Source organism: Magallana gigas, chromosome 8 (genome assembly GCF_963853765.1).
Source record: "Magallana gigas chromosome 8, xbMagGiga1.1, whole genome shotgun sequence".
Lineage (NCBI taxonomy): Eukaryota > Metazoa > Mollusca > Bivalvia > Ostreida > Ostreidae > Magallana > Magallana gigas.
In genome coordinates, this window is record NC_088860.1 from 2,189,251 (window position 1) to 2,206,094 (window position 16,844).

A 16,844-nucleotide genomic window follows, 5' to 3' on the forward strand; every position below is an offset into this window, starting at 1 on the left:
TGACAAATTAAGATATGCTTCCTTCAGTGACGTTTAAGCTGTTTTCCTTACATAATATCCTTTCTATTTATATCAAACAAGTAAATATAAACACGCGATTTACATATTTTGTAACTACATTGTAAAAAGAGATTCGGAAAACCTTAATTACTAATACTGTGCCGGATAATTATGCCAGTGCCAAGGTGGCATTTTTGCACCCGCTTAAGATGCAATTTCGGAAAAATCCATGTATACCAAATGATAGACCATTGTCTTAAGAGTATAAAACCACTTTTGTATTTAGTGTGTTTCACCTGATAGGTGAGATATTTACCTTTAAAAATTAATATCCCATCGGAAAATGATAATTCCCATAGGAGAATTGACAGTTAACTTAAGTAATTCTATGCCATTTTATGATTCTAATGTGTTCTTTTTTTACATTCACGTTCTCTATGTAAGAAAAATTTCAATAACGTAAACAATAAAATATTATATTTTGACATTTCCCTTTCCTTTTAATTACAAGTGAAAATGTTAGGAACCATCACCATATCTGAAGTTAAAAAGCGTTTAATTTTAGGATTATTGCTTATAAAAATTAATACAACGTGCATCTATCTAGGGAGTATTGTTTAAACTTAACTGATCTATCTGAGAAAGGACGAAATGGCACTTAATGCACTTCCCCAATCACATGGCTTAATATGACAATGGTTTAAAGTATCCCCATATCGTTTCAATGATTACTATACATAAAAAACACTTATGGTAAAACGGAAAAACAATATACAACAATTGGCTCAGCCATTTGAGCTGAGGATTTTGGATAAAATAAACCATGACAAAACAATGTCTGGTGTAGTTTTATTTTTAATTTTCTGCGTGTTCTGTCCTCGGAGTGTTTATCTTTCGTCGGAGATAGGAATTTGTTCGTAAGTTGTTTTCTTAACTTTACTCTGTTAATATGTTTTATTAATTACCAAAACCATGTCAGCAACAATAAGCAAAACTGTAACACGTATGAATATCTACGTGTTAATTCAGCAACAAGTCCGGGCTTACCAGTAACGGGTAATGTAACACTGATAAATACGAAATTTTTGTCAACAGATGACTTGCGTTTAATTTCATTGTTTAGCTTTCTAACCTGATATAGGAAGTCTTTAATCGCTGTACATTATAAGTATGTCATTTAATTATGTAAAATGACTGTACATATATTCTCTGAGATCATTTATCGGGTCAAATTAAATTGTTCCTTATCTTCTTCCTTATATGTACACATTCAGAAGCAAAGGTTCCGTCATCTGATCGCAAAAATAAATCCTTTTTTTTTTTTTTTTAGAAATTCTCCTAAAAGTTTGAGAATTCATAATGTAATAATTTCAAAATGTAAAATTTAAATACACGGGTACATATATGAGTCAATGTGTCACAATTTGGAAAAATTGTCAATGTATTGAATACTACAGGTCTATACTATATATTCTCTTTGTGATTTTAGTCTTTAACATGTTATTTTTGTTTCAAATTGAATGTATATTGTCTTTGATTTTTTTTTTATAAATTAAATTGACAATGATAAGTTCAAGTTCCTTAGGATTTCTTTGGACCTGGTTTTTGTTTTTGATTTTTTTTTTTTTATAAATTAAATTGACAATGATAAGTCCAAGTTCCTTAGGATTTCTTTGGACATTTGTTTATTGTTAATTGCCTATGAAACGAACGGAATTTTGAAATATATCTGGAACATATTTGCAGTATCTTAATGACTGACAGTGTAAATATACCGACTTTTATGATATGAATCAATTTTCAGAAAAACCAATTCTGCCATCAAGTGTTGTAATAATTACAAGTTGAATGAAAAAGGAACCGGATGTGTCGGTGAGTAACATGTATTTCTGACTAATTCAAAAATTTGGACATCGCCCGATTAATGTTTACTTACCAATTCTTTTTGTTGACCTTTATTGTGAGTAAACGTTGATGAATTAATTGGTATGTGCAAAAGTCTCCCTAAATCTTAAGAGGGGTCGATTCGTGTGACCATCAGTTTAATCTATTTGACCTGACTATTCAACATTTATATTCAAGATGTATGGATTTTTTTCCTTTACTAAATAATAGTTTATGGCAATAAATCTCGTGTCTAACAATTTAAGGTAGTTCTAATGTCAATTGGTATTATGTTGACCAGCTAGCTTCCTTAAAATTGTGTGGTTATTGCTTTCCTAAAAGTGATCCCGACTCTTTGCAGAGTGTGACCCTGGGTTCTTCGGAGACTGTAATACGCCGTGTCCTCCGGGCCGGTATGGTCAACTTTGTGAAACAGAATGTCTGTGTCAGGTCCAAGAGTGTCATCACGTGACAGGTTGTGTGAATGGTAAGGGAGAGTGGATGAAACCATCTGTGTTTATATAATATTTATATGTCTATTATTTGTGATAGTTCACATAGATTTACATGATTTTATTTTGATGGTCAGGGTAAGCGTACGATGTCATTTGTATTTTTTTTGTGTACATACTTGCTCGGTGTGTGACAGTACGCATTTATTCATAAAGAGCTGTTTTATTCAGTAGAAGCATGAGGTCAAATATGAAATTTTCACGGGAGTCCTTTTCTCATTTTTACATTTACTCGAAGAATTTTTATTATCTACTGCTCAAAGTTTTGAAAAACATAGTTTGATACGAAACAGCTACACATATTTGATAAGAGTGTAACAAACTATTTACTATACTCACTTCTTGTTGGTTGCCTCATTGTTTGTTTATACTTTTTCAGCCGTATTGATAGCTTAAGTGTGGTTAGATGTTAGATCTATACCAAGTCTTTTGTTTTGCATTCTTTCAAAGAAATCAAATGAGTAACATTTTCAACTTCTCACAACACGACAATTTTATAAATCCTTAAATTTAAATTAAAAATGTGGCTCATTACTCATTCACCAGGAAATAAATATCGATATTTATAGAATTAGATTTGTTTTTCTGATGAAGTTACATGTAATGAAAATTATTATTTATTGATATGGACCATACTGATACCATCTTAATTTTTGTTGCAGTTATCACTCAAACATCGGCTTCCTCGGGAGGGAATTGTACGTCGTAAGTATGTTGATATTACTCGTAGGTTAACGAATATGGCATTACACAAAAGTTTTCCAAAGTAATGGTTGATGTATATCACACTTCCTTGAAGTTGATTCTTTGTCACTAGCAGACGTATGTAGGGATAACTTAATGTTACATACAGCCTTGAACAGAGAACTTGCAAATAACAATCTTAAATTCATGGATTTTCCATTGAGACGGTATTTTTATTTGAAGAGAGAATGACTTGAGATTAGAATATTAAATCGTGGAATGACATTAACCAATGCGCTAGTCTGCAAAAAGCAAACATTTCAGCAGCCAAAGATTTATTTTTTGATGGAAACTCATTATATTTGTTATAACATGTTATTTTGTAGGAGAAGTAAAAATGGATGCTGTATAAATTACCGCCGGGACAATATAACCAACACATGCATAGGTATAACTCAAATACATTTAATCATCTTTCACTGAAATGTAAAACAATTTGAGAGGTGCAAAATACTATCAGAATAACAATACATGTAATTGTTTTTAAATAAATCTCGGAAAAAAACAGTGAATTCTATTCCATGTCTTATTTAGTGTGCCCGGATGGATGGTACAGCGAAGACTGTCGTGACCGATGTCCGTATCCTTTCTACGGACATAAATGTGGATCCATTTGTGATTGTAGTAAAGAGACTTGTGACTACGTGACCGGATGTTACAACAGTAATTCTTCTAAGACAACAATTGGCAGTCAAATCAGAAAATTTTAATTTTTTATAGTTAAGAAAGAACTCATTTTTTTCAAGGTTCGCTTGTCCCACTCATGTACGACCTTTTTGTATTATATCAGCTGTCACCACATTGAAATAGTTCTATAGCCACAGAGTTCCTCACTTAACCATATGTTAGATTTGTTTCCTTGTCATTCACACTTGTTCTGCTTTGCACATTATTTTTTAAACTCTATGCTAAACAAATCGCTTATTGAAAAAAGAAATTATGGTCTTGCAAGTTCCATGCTTAACTGCCAAAAACGATCCGAGTGTATACATGTTTTACACGTGGTACTGTAGATATAAGGACAGTATATTGGGAAGGAAGTTTAAAATCAAAATCATTTAAGGCCACATGGGTTGTTTACATTCTGTCTTGCTTCTTCTGGTCTTCTGACCATGGGGCATAAAACTTGGTCTAAGTTTAAAGGTCTGCGGGCCTGTATTCTTCTAAGGACAATTGTAGTATGTTTCAAAATATTAAGTTATCGGTATTACAAATAGCGTTTGCTTTCTCTATCAGTATAAACAAGAATTTATTAATGTTTTGTAACGTACATGTAAATGTTTGTGTTATTAAGATAATACTTTATGGCAAAAATATTGTGTCATCAAAATATGATGAACTCGACATTTCAATTATAATAATTGATTCAACGACATCTATATATCATGAAGCCTAAATATGTGTGTAAGTGATATCATCTTTTTTACGGCTTAGTACAGTGAATCATCAATAAGTGAAACGTGGAATGAGGTTGTTAAGTATCGTTCGGATCCTTTCTTTGTCGTACAACTTTATACCTTGTTTTAATTGAGACCACAGGTGCTTGAGTACAGGATCGACCCCTTCGCCCTTTCAACCCCCTCCCCCTTTTCAACCCCCACCCCCAAGTATAAAGTATAAAGACCCCGGCACTTTACTCTTTTTAAAAATTAAATTATCCTTTTATATCATATTTTTAATCTAATTTATTTATTAACTGCCCTAAATTAACAAATTAAAACATTTTTAAAGATAACTCGTAACATTAATTTCTTGATTTTCTCTTTTATGTCTTCAATTGTAATGCACTCAGTGTGAGTGCCTTCTTTTAGATTTTCCAGTATCCAAGACGATAAAAAAAGTTTTCAGTTCTTCGCGGCTTGATTAGAATTCATACTTCTAATGAATTGTACATTTCGAGTTTGCCATTTCGTAAATCTTTTACCTTTTCATTGTTCTCGTGTACACGCCGAACACTTATCTGTTTATGAGCGGAATTATCTTCCTTGCGATAAACCCTCTCTTCCGTTTATTCTAGATACTAGCAACTTGTCGGTGAAAAGTGTCCTAATTTCCCCGGAAATGAAATTAATAAAAAATGTAATAAAATGTACCTGTAAATGTAATTTAACGGGCATGGCATGCAGATATTTAGTGAAGGGAATTATCGGGCTACGACATGAGGTCACATTTTTTACTGGTAGATGTAGTTTGATAGTACATTTCAACAAATATTCATCGGCAGTGCCTCTCGGCTGGCAGACTAAGTTCGCCACCTTCTTGTATTAGAGTGAATATATGTAGAGGTTTAATTAGGGTTCTTTTAGAGGGTTTTAGGTAATTTTGTGCAATAAATGTGTAAATTAGATTAGAAATATGTCATACAAGGCTAATTTGATAAAAAAATAATAATAATAAAATCCTGGCGGGGGTCTATATACTTGGGGATGGAGGGGGGAGTGGAAGGGGGTCGATCCTGTCCTCAAGCACAGTTACTTGCTTATATCCCAACATTAAACATTGCAGTAAAAATGATATAATATGTCTTATGAGTTAATTGCAAAACAAAACTCAAAATAAAGATACAAGACATTCCAACGATCGAGATCCTATGATAAAAAATAGTGTTTCCGCTTAATTTCAATATTTTAAAATAGATCACATTCAAAAGATAACGCCCATAGATCTTAAACAACAAAGATTAATATGTTGTCTTGGATCATAAACAAACAAAAACTAAAAAATTGAAAACAAACCGTTGGAATTCGATTAACTTTTATTTGTAAATACGCAGTTAATTATAAGAGAAGAGGATAGATTTATTTTCGTGTGTATGTGCTTTTATCGCTGAAATCTCCACGAAACTGTAATTATTAACGAAAAAACAACTGTCACGTTGCAAGTTTACATTTGAGGGTCCTGGATGCAAGCCTCAACACAACTTGTAATTTTTTTCGTCTGGACAAAATCAAAACTGCTCAAATTTACAGACAGAAGGACGCTTGTTAAAGCCAACAACAAGACAATGAGGTTCGATCGTATTTGTAAGTTTCGTCAACATCAATCGGATTCCAAGTCAGGATTGATTCTGAGTTGGTACATTCGGAATACTGTATACAGGGTTATTTTATCCCCTTGTTTATTTTATTTCGTTTTTACTACGTTTGCAAACAATTTTACCCGTCTTAAATTCGCCCAAATGCACTTATTAAAAGAGATATTATTTGCAACATTAGAATTCTCCCATTTTTAAATTCGCCCGCTGACAACGAGGGCAAAAGAGACAAAAATAAAACGAGAAACGGGGGGGGGGGTATTTCCATGTATACAGTATTTATGAAATTTACACACTTTTATCATCCCTAAACAGTTCTACAAAGGTGAGGCAGACATCTTTATCGACATGTTTTCCGTATGTTTTTAATTCTTATTAATACAGAGAGTGGGGGGGGGGGGCTTTCTTATCGAATTGTGGAAAAGAGGGAGAATAATGGGAGATTTGCATAATAAACATGTAATTCTTTTTTGTCGAAAAACATGCGAAAACACCATATGATCTAATTAGATATGTCATTTTTATTGTGAAATTGATCAAAAATCTACTTTCATAAATTTTTATACCAGGACAGATTGATAGTATTCCTTAAACATTAATATGTAAACAATGAACAGATTTCTACCATAAATGCATAAAACGTTAAAGCTGAATATAAGAGGGCATCTTTTACATGAAATTCTTATTCAGAGCAGTGATGAAAATTATAATGTAATTTGACCTAGGGAACAAAATTAAAATTTAAAGATACGACGCACTTATTACCTACTTACTGGGGGTTTTTTTAGGGTTTTTTTTAGGTTTAAAAGATGTTTATTGCAATTTCCTGCTGCACATTGTTTCTGTCTCTTAATCTTTTTTTTTTATCAATAAGTTGTTTTAAATTAAGATTAGTTTTGGTTTTAGATAAATAATAAGACAAACACCACTCTGCTATTTTGATCTCGGCCCTGGTATAGAACCTTTACTTGGGCTGGTACCGTCAGAAGTAAACTACAACAGCATATCACCCTTTAATGCAAATACTAGCAGCCTTTTAATACATGTATTTTAATGTCGCAAATAAAAAGCAAATCATGTGATACCCTACAATCTTTTCTTGTCATATTTAGAAAGAGTTATCTCTCCTTCAACGCCAGTCATTCCTCTTTACTGACACCAAAATTGAGACTTGAAAAGGATTGGTAGCGAGCTTTGCATCGTTTAGAGGCTCTGCTGAGATTGATGGACGCATTGTACAAGTTTTAGACTGTGGAATTGAGAATGATCTTTGGTGGAACATAACCTGTAGTGATAACATGTGTCATGGAAACCTTAGGTCAAGGTTGGTTCGAATCTGGCAAAAAATGAAGAGGAGTTTCTATTTCTTTTTTCAAATTCATAACAGTACTATTAATGGGCTCTGGATACGGGCCGTTTTAAGAAACAAACATATTAGTATTAATGTTTAGAAAATTTGTTAAACATATTTAAGTAATGCCTATTTTTTAAAAATCTTTTTTGTATTTGGTTGGTTGAAACCGGGTCCCTTGGATTTGCAGACCACCAACTTTTTAATATACATTGGGCATCCAAATTGTTTTGTTATTGAGATTAAGTTACCATTTTGTTTATCGTAGTATTTTTGTAGGTATTTACCTTAGGTTTATTCAAATTCAGGAACCGGTAGTTATGATCACTCGACAAAAATTATCCAACGAATTTATAGTTCCTGATCTCTGAATCGATGGTTATCAGCTTTCTCCACGTACTGGTGAAGAACTTGGTTGTATCACTACACAAATTTTTCAGGAGGACCATACATTCATTCTGGAAATGCTGACTTATTATGCTGCGGCCTACCAGTTATTTGCATATGAAATGATTACTGCTCTTGTTAAGACCAAGAAGACAATTTTAAAGGACCTTTTTAACAGTTGCAGACAATACTTTTGATTTCAAACTATTTCATCACAAAGAAAGATTTTTTTCTTATGAAAATAGCTATTGAATTTTAAAATCATAAATAAATTGAAAGTGTTGATTTGATAGAACTAAAAACTATTTGTAGATTCAGTTTGTAGAATTAAAAACCATAAAAAGTCATTATAATTGCAGACAAGTATGGTTGGGACTTTGCAAGAGATTACAGAGATGACTTATTGTCACTGACAATTCTGAAAACAATTGACGTTTTCTAAACAGAGGACAAAACGCAAAAGGTTTGAAAATAACAGTTAGAATAATTTTTTTCGTGGCTATTGCAATATAGAAGGCGTTAAATTACCATACCGTATTGTAAGGTTAATGATGTTGTTTGAATTTGTATCATACGCCAATTTTATTTCCAATATTTTATTAAGGTTTTTGCTCGAAATTTATGTATTACTGATATAGTATTTTGAATTTTAGGTCTACGTTTAGCACCATACTTGTACATATCCACTCAACCCCTGAAATCATTAGTTAGACATTGGGGATAGGGGGTTTCATAAAAGTACTGTGTTCATATCACGGTTTTGTTTTTTGCATCTAGCTACATGTCTTGATATGCTAGATTTGAGTTTGGCAGGTTTTATTCTATATAAAGAAAAGAGTATCTGGGAATCTCAGCATTTTATTGAATGGCTTGGGATACGTCTATAGGTTCTTTGAATATATCATCGCTGAAAGTAAACAAGCTTTTTGGGCAAAATTAAAGATATTGTATTTAACCCTGTTACTCTCACTCACAGAGCCTTAGTAAGTACTGCAGACAAAATTGTTTCTTTTCAGCCACGTTTAGGCAATATTTACTCGTTAATGAGTTTTGCATATGCTTAATGCAAATTCTATGTCGTAGAATTGTCCCATTTTTACGACAGAAATTTGAAAGTAATACGTTTGGTTGTTTTATACCACAAAGGATAGTGTGCACAGATGCAAGCAAGTTTGTTGGGACAGGATTTACAGTGTAGTGCGCAAAAGTTTGTGTACATCTATTGTGGACCTCTGGAAAGACTTTACATAGCTCTATCTGAAGAGGAATGAAAGCTATGGAACTAATTATCTTGTTTCTGCGTTGTAAGACATTGATATGAATATATATTTTCCATGTATATTCAAAAACAAGATATCTTTAGAGGTAATGGATACCATGATTGGAAATTGAGCTCGCTGGCTATAACAGCAAAGTCTTTGATTACGATGATTGGTCTATTTCAGATAATTTTTTCAATCTTTAAACAATCTTATAACGTGGATTTACTATCTGATTTTAATAATCATAAAGTCCATTTTTTAGTATTTTGGACTCATGTTACCCCTGGATTTGATGCTTTATCTTACAAAATAAAGGATTTCAACGTATACATTGTACCCCCGGTATGTTGGGTATCTATAAGCTGTAATAAACCATATGTTTCTAGCAGATCTAGAGCTATGACACCATTGTTGGATGGGACAATTTAAATCGTTTGTGTAAATAATTATGAATATGTTAAACCTAGATTTTCATTTGTGAAGTAAGAATATGTTTGTATGTATTTAATTGACTATGATACAATAAATTTAACGTTTGAATGTAAAATGTTACATAATAGAGTGAAACAGTGTTTTAATTTTCCTTACATGCTTGGTTCGTTGCCGTTATATTGTTTAGAATATTTGAATTTTTCTAAAACAGGTTTCCCTAAACGTGACTAAAAACAGTTCTATCAGAGCGTAAAACTTACCTGAATATGTTATAATTTTTCTATGTTTCAAAATTGGTATATAAGTATAACTTGAAATTTTTGTCGGGATCTTCGTTTTCATTATAAAGATCCTATATGGTTAAAACTAAATTATCTACTTCTGTCTCAAATGCTTTTATATACGCCATTCCGTGGTACTTGTACTGAGACACCAAACATGTTTCCAAATCCATGTAGTAAAAAACTCATTAAACTCACTGCAAAAAGTGGAGAGCGCATTTTGGCCAAACCTTGTTTTAACGAAAACAAACCTAATACCGTAGAGATTATTGGAAAACATTTCAAATCATTTTTTATCTCTGTTTAATTTGAGAACTTGACTTTCATGTAATGTCTTTTTTTCACGGCATCTGATGTGATCTATGCATAGTCAAAAGTTTGATTATGATTATGTTATCAGTATGATCAATTAGGAGTTCAAAGTCAGACATTTACATGTACATGAGATGTAACTCTGTACATATCGCAAAATATGATTTCCCTTTTTGTCCAGTTTTGTATTTAAAGGTTATCTTCGTCTGGCGTAAATTAAAAATGACTAGGATTAATTAATTATAAATTTTACACCTGTTTGGTTTAAAAATAACAGGTCTAATAGAGTATGCTTAATAAATGAACCTTTATAATATATGTCTGTGAGAGAGATTTTTAAGAGCAATGTCAGACAGAGTAAAAGTTCAAAATTTGGAGTCCTTTCCTCAGATAAAGGGAAACAACAGCTGCAGCAAATGTAGACATTCCGGATAAACTGCTCAAGGCCAATTGAGGATGGAAGTGCGGGATTTCCAAATATAGCTTCTTGTATGTTAAAGACAATATTTACAATATTTTCTGTCTCAAAAAATTTCAGATTATGACAAGTATAGTTTATGATTAAAAACTAGTTTTAAAATATTGTATAAGAACAGGAAATGATTCATTGTGTTCAACTGAGCGAAGCAAAATAAAGTATAAATGAATTTCTTTTCTTTCTTTTTTTAAAATTGAAGTTATAAGTTTGGTTGGTTCTAACCGGGATATATTTGATTTTCGGACTGCCAGCATTACACCGAGATTATTTTGTTATGTTTTTTTAGATAAAGGTTATTATTTTATTTATCGTAGGCAGGCATTTGCTAAAGGACTATTTAAAAAAAAATCATATCGGTAACTGTAATCATTCGACAAAAGTTGGCCAACGACTTTCAAGTTTTCCTTAATTTCTTGCTTTAATTTTTCTTCTGTTTTATGAGTTTTTGTAAATTTTATTTTTACAAAATAAAAACGAAAAAGAACAGAAATCATCATTTTTAAGATAAAACTTGTAATCTAAACCAAAAAAGAAGGCTATTTCTTTCACTAATTCAATGATTACCTTATGTATATCCATTCAACATAAAGAAAGAGTAGAACAATGAAACACAAGTTTATATAAATCTTTTATCGTAAAAACAATCTCCGTATTAACGAGATAATTAACTCGGAATAACGATATCTTTTCTCGTCATAACAAAATTATTAACTTGCAATTGTAATAACGATATTGTTTGTTCCCATTTTGCACACATTAGAAAACAGGAATCGAAAAAATGTGTGCGAACCGGGACCAGGTGAGTTAATTGATATAGTCTATATCACAGTTCCTGTGAAGAAAATTAACAATAGAATAAATAAACCATATTACTGGTAATTGATATTTACATTTATTTTATGTTACAATATAAGTTGCATAAAAGCACATTTACATGATAATTGAAATCCATGTTATTACATTGGTCATAACCATTTTCATTTAGTTATTCAAACTATATAATGATTATTCCGAAAATATTGTATTGTACATGTGAATATAATTTCATACATCAAATTGGTCATGAACATTTTCATTTAGTTCTTCAAACTATATAATGATTATTCCGAAAATTTTGTACATGTTAATATAATTTCATACATCAAATTGGTCATGAACATTTTCATTTAGTTCTTCAAAATATATAATGATTATTGCGAAAATTTTCTACATGTGAATATAATTTCATACATCAAATTGGTCATGAACATTTTCATTTAGTTCTTCAAACTATATAATGATTATTGCGAAAATTTTGTACATGTTAATATAATTTCATACATCAAATTGGTCATAACCATTTTCATTTAGTTCTTCAAACTATATAATGATTATTCCGAAAATTTTGTACATGTTAATATTATTTCATACATCAAATTGGTCATGAACATTGTCATTTAGTTCTTCAAACTATATAATGATTATTGCGAAAATTGTGTACATGTGGTGCTTTTCTTTAACTTACTGCCTTTGGGAAGAAGATGATTATGTAAATGTTTATGAAATATGATACAATGTATTGATAATTCTTGAATTCAATATCTTAACCGCCGAGCTTGTTAGCCAAGAAAGTATCAGCCAACCAAAGCATTAGCCGTGATGAACCACTAAGTATTAGTGATGAGTTTGCAGAATGTACCACTGTTCTATACTGAATGTTATTCATGCTCCAAAATATAGTCACCTTATTACTTGATGCCATAAATAAATAATAATGATTATTTACATTTGGATGGACACTCTTTACAGGATAATGTCAAGCTTGGATAGTAATCTCCAATGAGGTACAGTCATTTGGAGGAATTTTGAATCGCATCGTGACCATCGGACGTTTGAAGTGTCGAATGATATGTATTAAAATAAAAACTACCCTATAGTCATACGTCATCAATTTAAGTTTGAATAGAAAAATATCATACATTAATATTAATTTTGATTCTTTTTTCTTTGCTTACATTATTAGAGGAAATTTGTCTAGTAAAAATGCTGTTACATATTTTTCATTTATGCTGTGGCGTCAATAATCGAAGGAAATTGTGTGAACTGTGTGGTGTAAATCGATAAATTTGTTTGTGTCAAGAACTATAAAGATTTTTAACAAAAACAATCAAATGTAGACCCAATTCATGCATTTTTAACCCTCTTCATTTAGGATATATAGAATCAATATCAAAAATATTATTTTGTCGTAATGTCTTGTGTCAGTTTAGCTGCTAATTTGAAATGATACAGAGTGACCCGCAATATATTACTGCTGTGATGTCATAAGAACTACTGTCAAAATCGCTTCTTCAAAGATTGAAATAATTTGTGATAAATTAAGATATGCTTCCTTCAGTGACGTTTATACTGTTTTCCTTACATAATCTCATCTCTATTCATACTGGTACCAAACAAATAGATATAAACACGCGTTTTACATATTTAGCAACTTCATTGTAAAAAGAGATTCGGAAAACCTTATATGACAGCAGATTTCCCCCTTCATCCTAAATTAATCAATTATATCAGCTTTCAAATTGGCTTAGGGCCGACGTTTTCCCCGAATTTATTCAGTTGGTTTTTTTTTATTTTAATTAAATGGACAATAATATAAAAGTTGAATTATATATCGTTATTTTTTTTATCCATGAGCAGAAATTTAAGGATAAAAATATCATTATTTTTATTTTATTAAATGCTGATAGGTATTGGTTATTAATCCTAAAACACAAAACAATAATTTTATTCTTGTTTCATCGTTAATGCTGAGATAAAACACAGGTAAAATACAGGTAAATCTTGCAGCAAAAGCAGACTATATGGATTCGATAATCTTTGTTTATAATTAATTAATAGAGAGTAAACGTATGAATAGACCTATTGTTGTCACGTAAAAATATAGAATGGAAAACGCCTGTGTTGTGAACACGTTACATTTTCAAAAAACTTATATACGATTATATCACTGTGGTGAGGAAAGCGGAAACAGGCAATATGGTGGTTGCAAACATTCAGAAATAGACAATACGACAGTGACAGTTTAACCAACTTAATTCTATGCCATTTTATGATTCTAATGGGATTTTTTTTACATTCAAGTTATTTATGCAAGAAAAATTTCAACAACGTAAGCAATAAAATATTATATTTTGACAACTCACTTTTCTTTTAATTACAAGTGAAAAGTTAGGAACCATCAACAAATCTGATGTTAACACAAGTTTACTTTTAGGATTATTGCTTATCAAAATTGATACAGAGTACATCTACCTAGGGAGGGGACAAAAATAGGACATGTCTGCTGTCCGATCATATTTCAATTTGAAATAAAATATTGTTTAAACTAAACTAATCTATCTGAGAAAAGACGAAATGGCACTTAATGCACTTCCCCAATCACATGGCTTAATATGACAATGCTTTAAAGTATCCCCAGATCGTTTAAATGATTAATATACATAAAAACACTTATGGTAAAACGGAAAAACAATATACAGCAATTGGCTCAGCCATTTAATTATAAGCTGAGGATTTTGGATAAAATACACCATGACAAAACAATGTCTGGTGTAGTTTTGTTTTTGATTCTTTGCGTTTTCTGTCCAAGGACTGTTTATCTTTCGTCGGAGATAGGAATTTGTTCGTAAGTTGTTTTCTTAACTTTACTCTTTTAACATGCTTTTATATATTATCAAAACCATGTGAGCAACAATAAGCAAAACTGTAACACGTACGAATATCTACGTGTTAATTCAGCAACAAGGCAGGGCTCACCAGTAACGTTAATGTAAAAGTGATATTGACGAAATTTTTGTCCACAGATGATTTGCGTACAATTTCACTGTTAAGCTTTCCAACCTGATATAGGAAGTCTTTAGTCGCTGTACATTATAAGTATGTCATTTAATTATGTAAAATGTCTGTATTTATATTCTCCGAGATCATTTATTGGGTCAAATTAAATTGTTCCTTATCTTCTTCCTTATGTACACATTCAGAAGCAAAGGTTCTGTCATCTGCTCGCAAAAATAAATTTTTTTTTCCAGAAATTCTCCTTAAAGTTTGAGAATGAATAATGTAATAATTTCAAAATGTAAAATTAAAATACACGGGTACATAAATGAGCCAATGTGTCACAATTTGGAAAAATAGTCAATGTATTGAATACTACAGGTCTATACTATACATATGTTTGTTCTCTTTGTGATTTTAGTCTTTAACATGTAATTTTTTTTTTCAAATTGACTGTATAATACTTTTCATTTTTTTTTTAATTTAATTGACAATGAAAAGTGCAAGCTCCTTAAGATTTCTTTGGACATTTGTTTATTGTTAATTGCTTAAGAAACGAAAGGAATATAGAAATATACATGTGTCTGGTACATATTTGCAATGTCCTAATGACTGACAGTGTAAATTTACCGACTTTTTCTTGCCTCTTTTATAATATGAATCAATTTTCAGAAAAACCAATTCTGCCATCAAGTGTTGTAATAATTACAAGTTGGACGAACAAGAAACCGGATGTGTCGGTGAGTGACGTGCATTTCTTGACTAATTCAAAAATCAGGACATCGCCCATTTTAATGTTTACTTACCAATTCTTTTTTATTGACCTTTATTGTGATTAAACGTTTATGAATTAATTGGTATGTGAAGAAGTCTCCCTAAATCTTAAGAGGGATCGATTCGTGTGACCATCAGTTTAATCTATTTGACCTGACTATTCAACATTTAAAGCTTATTCAAGATGTATGGATTTTTTCCTTAACTAAATAATAGTTTATTACAATAAATCTCGAGTCTAAAAATTTAAGGTAGTTCTGATTGCATTCAGTAATATGTTGACCAGCCAGCTTCCTAGTAATTATTGTTTTCCTAAAAGTGATCCCGACTCTTTGCAGAGTGTGACCCTGGGTACTTCGGAGACTGTAATACGCCGTGTCTTCCGGGCCGGTATGGCCAACTCTGTGAAACAGTATGTCGGTGTCAGGTCCAAGAGTGTCATCACGTGACAGGCTGTGTGGATGGTAAGAGTAAGCGGGTGATACCATCTGTTTTTATATAATATTTATATATCTGTCATTTGTGATGGTTCACAAAGATTTACATATATCTAAAATACTACAAAGAAGCCTGAAGCCAAATATGGTAAGAGTAAGCGTACGGTGTCATTTGTACTTGTTTTTGTACATACTTGCTCGGTTTGTGACAGTCAGCATTTATTCTTAGAGAGCTGTTCTTATTCAATATAAGCATGAAGTCAAATATGAAGTATTCAGGAGTCCTTTTTTATTTTTACATTTAACACTGTGCCGGATAATTATACCAGTGCCAAGGTGGCATTTTTGCACCTGCTTAAGGAAAAATCCATGTACCATTGTCTAGAGAGTATATAACCACTTTTGTTTTCAGTGTGTTTCACCTGACAGGTGAGATATTTTCCTTTAAAAATTAATATCCCATCGGAAAATGATAATTCCCATAGGAGAATTGATTCTCCTACAGGAAATATTGACAATCCTAAAGGATTTTTAAAAAGTCCTATAGGAATTATATTTCCTATAGGAGAATGGTATTTACTGTAGGAATTTAATTCAGACAGTTTTCCTATAGGATATTAAGTTTTCCAATCGGATTTTATCAAATCCTATCGGAATTGAAATTCATATAGGAAGTTCTTGTATTCCAATAGGAAATTTCAAATTACCTATAGGAATATTGTTTTTCCTATGAGAAAAATTATTTTCCTATAGGAATTTAATTTTGAAGGGTAAATATCTCACCTGGCAGGTGAGATACAATGATAATAAGGTGGTTGTTAACTCTTTAAGCAATGGTCTATCATATGGCATATTGGAATTTTTCGATATATGCAGCTTAAGCGGGTGGAAAAATGCCACCTAGGCACTTGCATAATAATCCGGCACAGTGTTATTTACTTGAAGAATTTTCACTTTGATCTACTGTTCGAAGGTTTTTGAAAAAATAGTTTGATACAACACAGCTACACGTATTTGATAAGAGTGAAAACCATTTACTATACTCAGTAATTTTTTGGTGATTGCGTCATTGTTGTTTTGTACTTTTTCAGTCGTATTGACATTGAAGTATGGTTAGATGTAAGATCTATACCCAGTCTTCTG

General features: G+C 31.5%; 1 protein-coding gene and 1 long non-coding RNA gene across 8 annotated transcripts in view; both read left to right on the plus strand.

The window, feature by feature from the left end:
* The first annotated feature begins 762 nt into the window (after nt 1-762).
* Nucleotides 763-16,844, plus strand: part of LOC105344273 (scavenger receptor class F member 2) — a 45,367-nt gene continuing 29,285 nt past the window's right edge. For 4 of the 7 annotated variants that reach the window (XM_066068590.1, XM_066068596.1, XM_066068593.1 and 1 more), the window contains exons 1-3: nt 763-917; nt 1,805-1,872; nt 2,246-2,371. In XM_066068590.1, the coding sequence (XP_065924662.1) occupies nt 835-917; nt 1,805-1,872; nt 2,246-2,371 (277 nt within the window). In that variant the 5' untranslated portion in view covers nt 763-834. Of the gene's footprint in view, nt 918-1,804; nt 1,873-2,245; nt 2,372-14,213; nt 14,342-15,162; nt 15,231-15,602; nt 15,729-16,844 lie in introns of those variants that run through there. The other 3 variants (XM_066068594.1, XM_066068595.1, XM_066068591.1) reach the window with 2 other exon arrangements.
* On the plus strand, nt 2,972-4,734 carry LOC136270941 (uncharacterized). Its single transcript, XR_010708799.1, has 3 exons — nt 2,972-3,101; nt 3,467-3,528; nt 3,675-4,734. It is a non-coding gene; the product is annotated as an uncharacterized lncRNA (long non-coding RNA).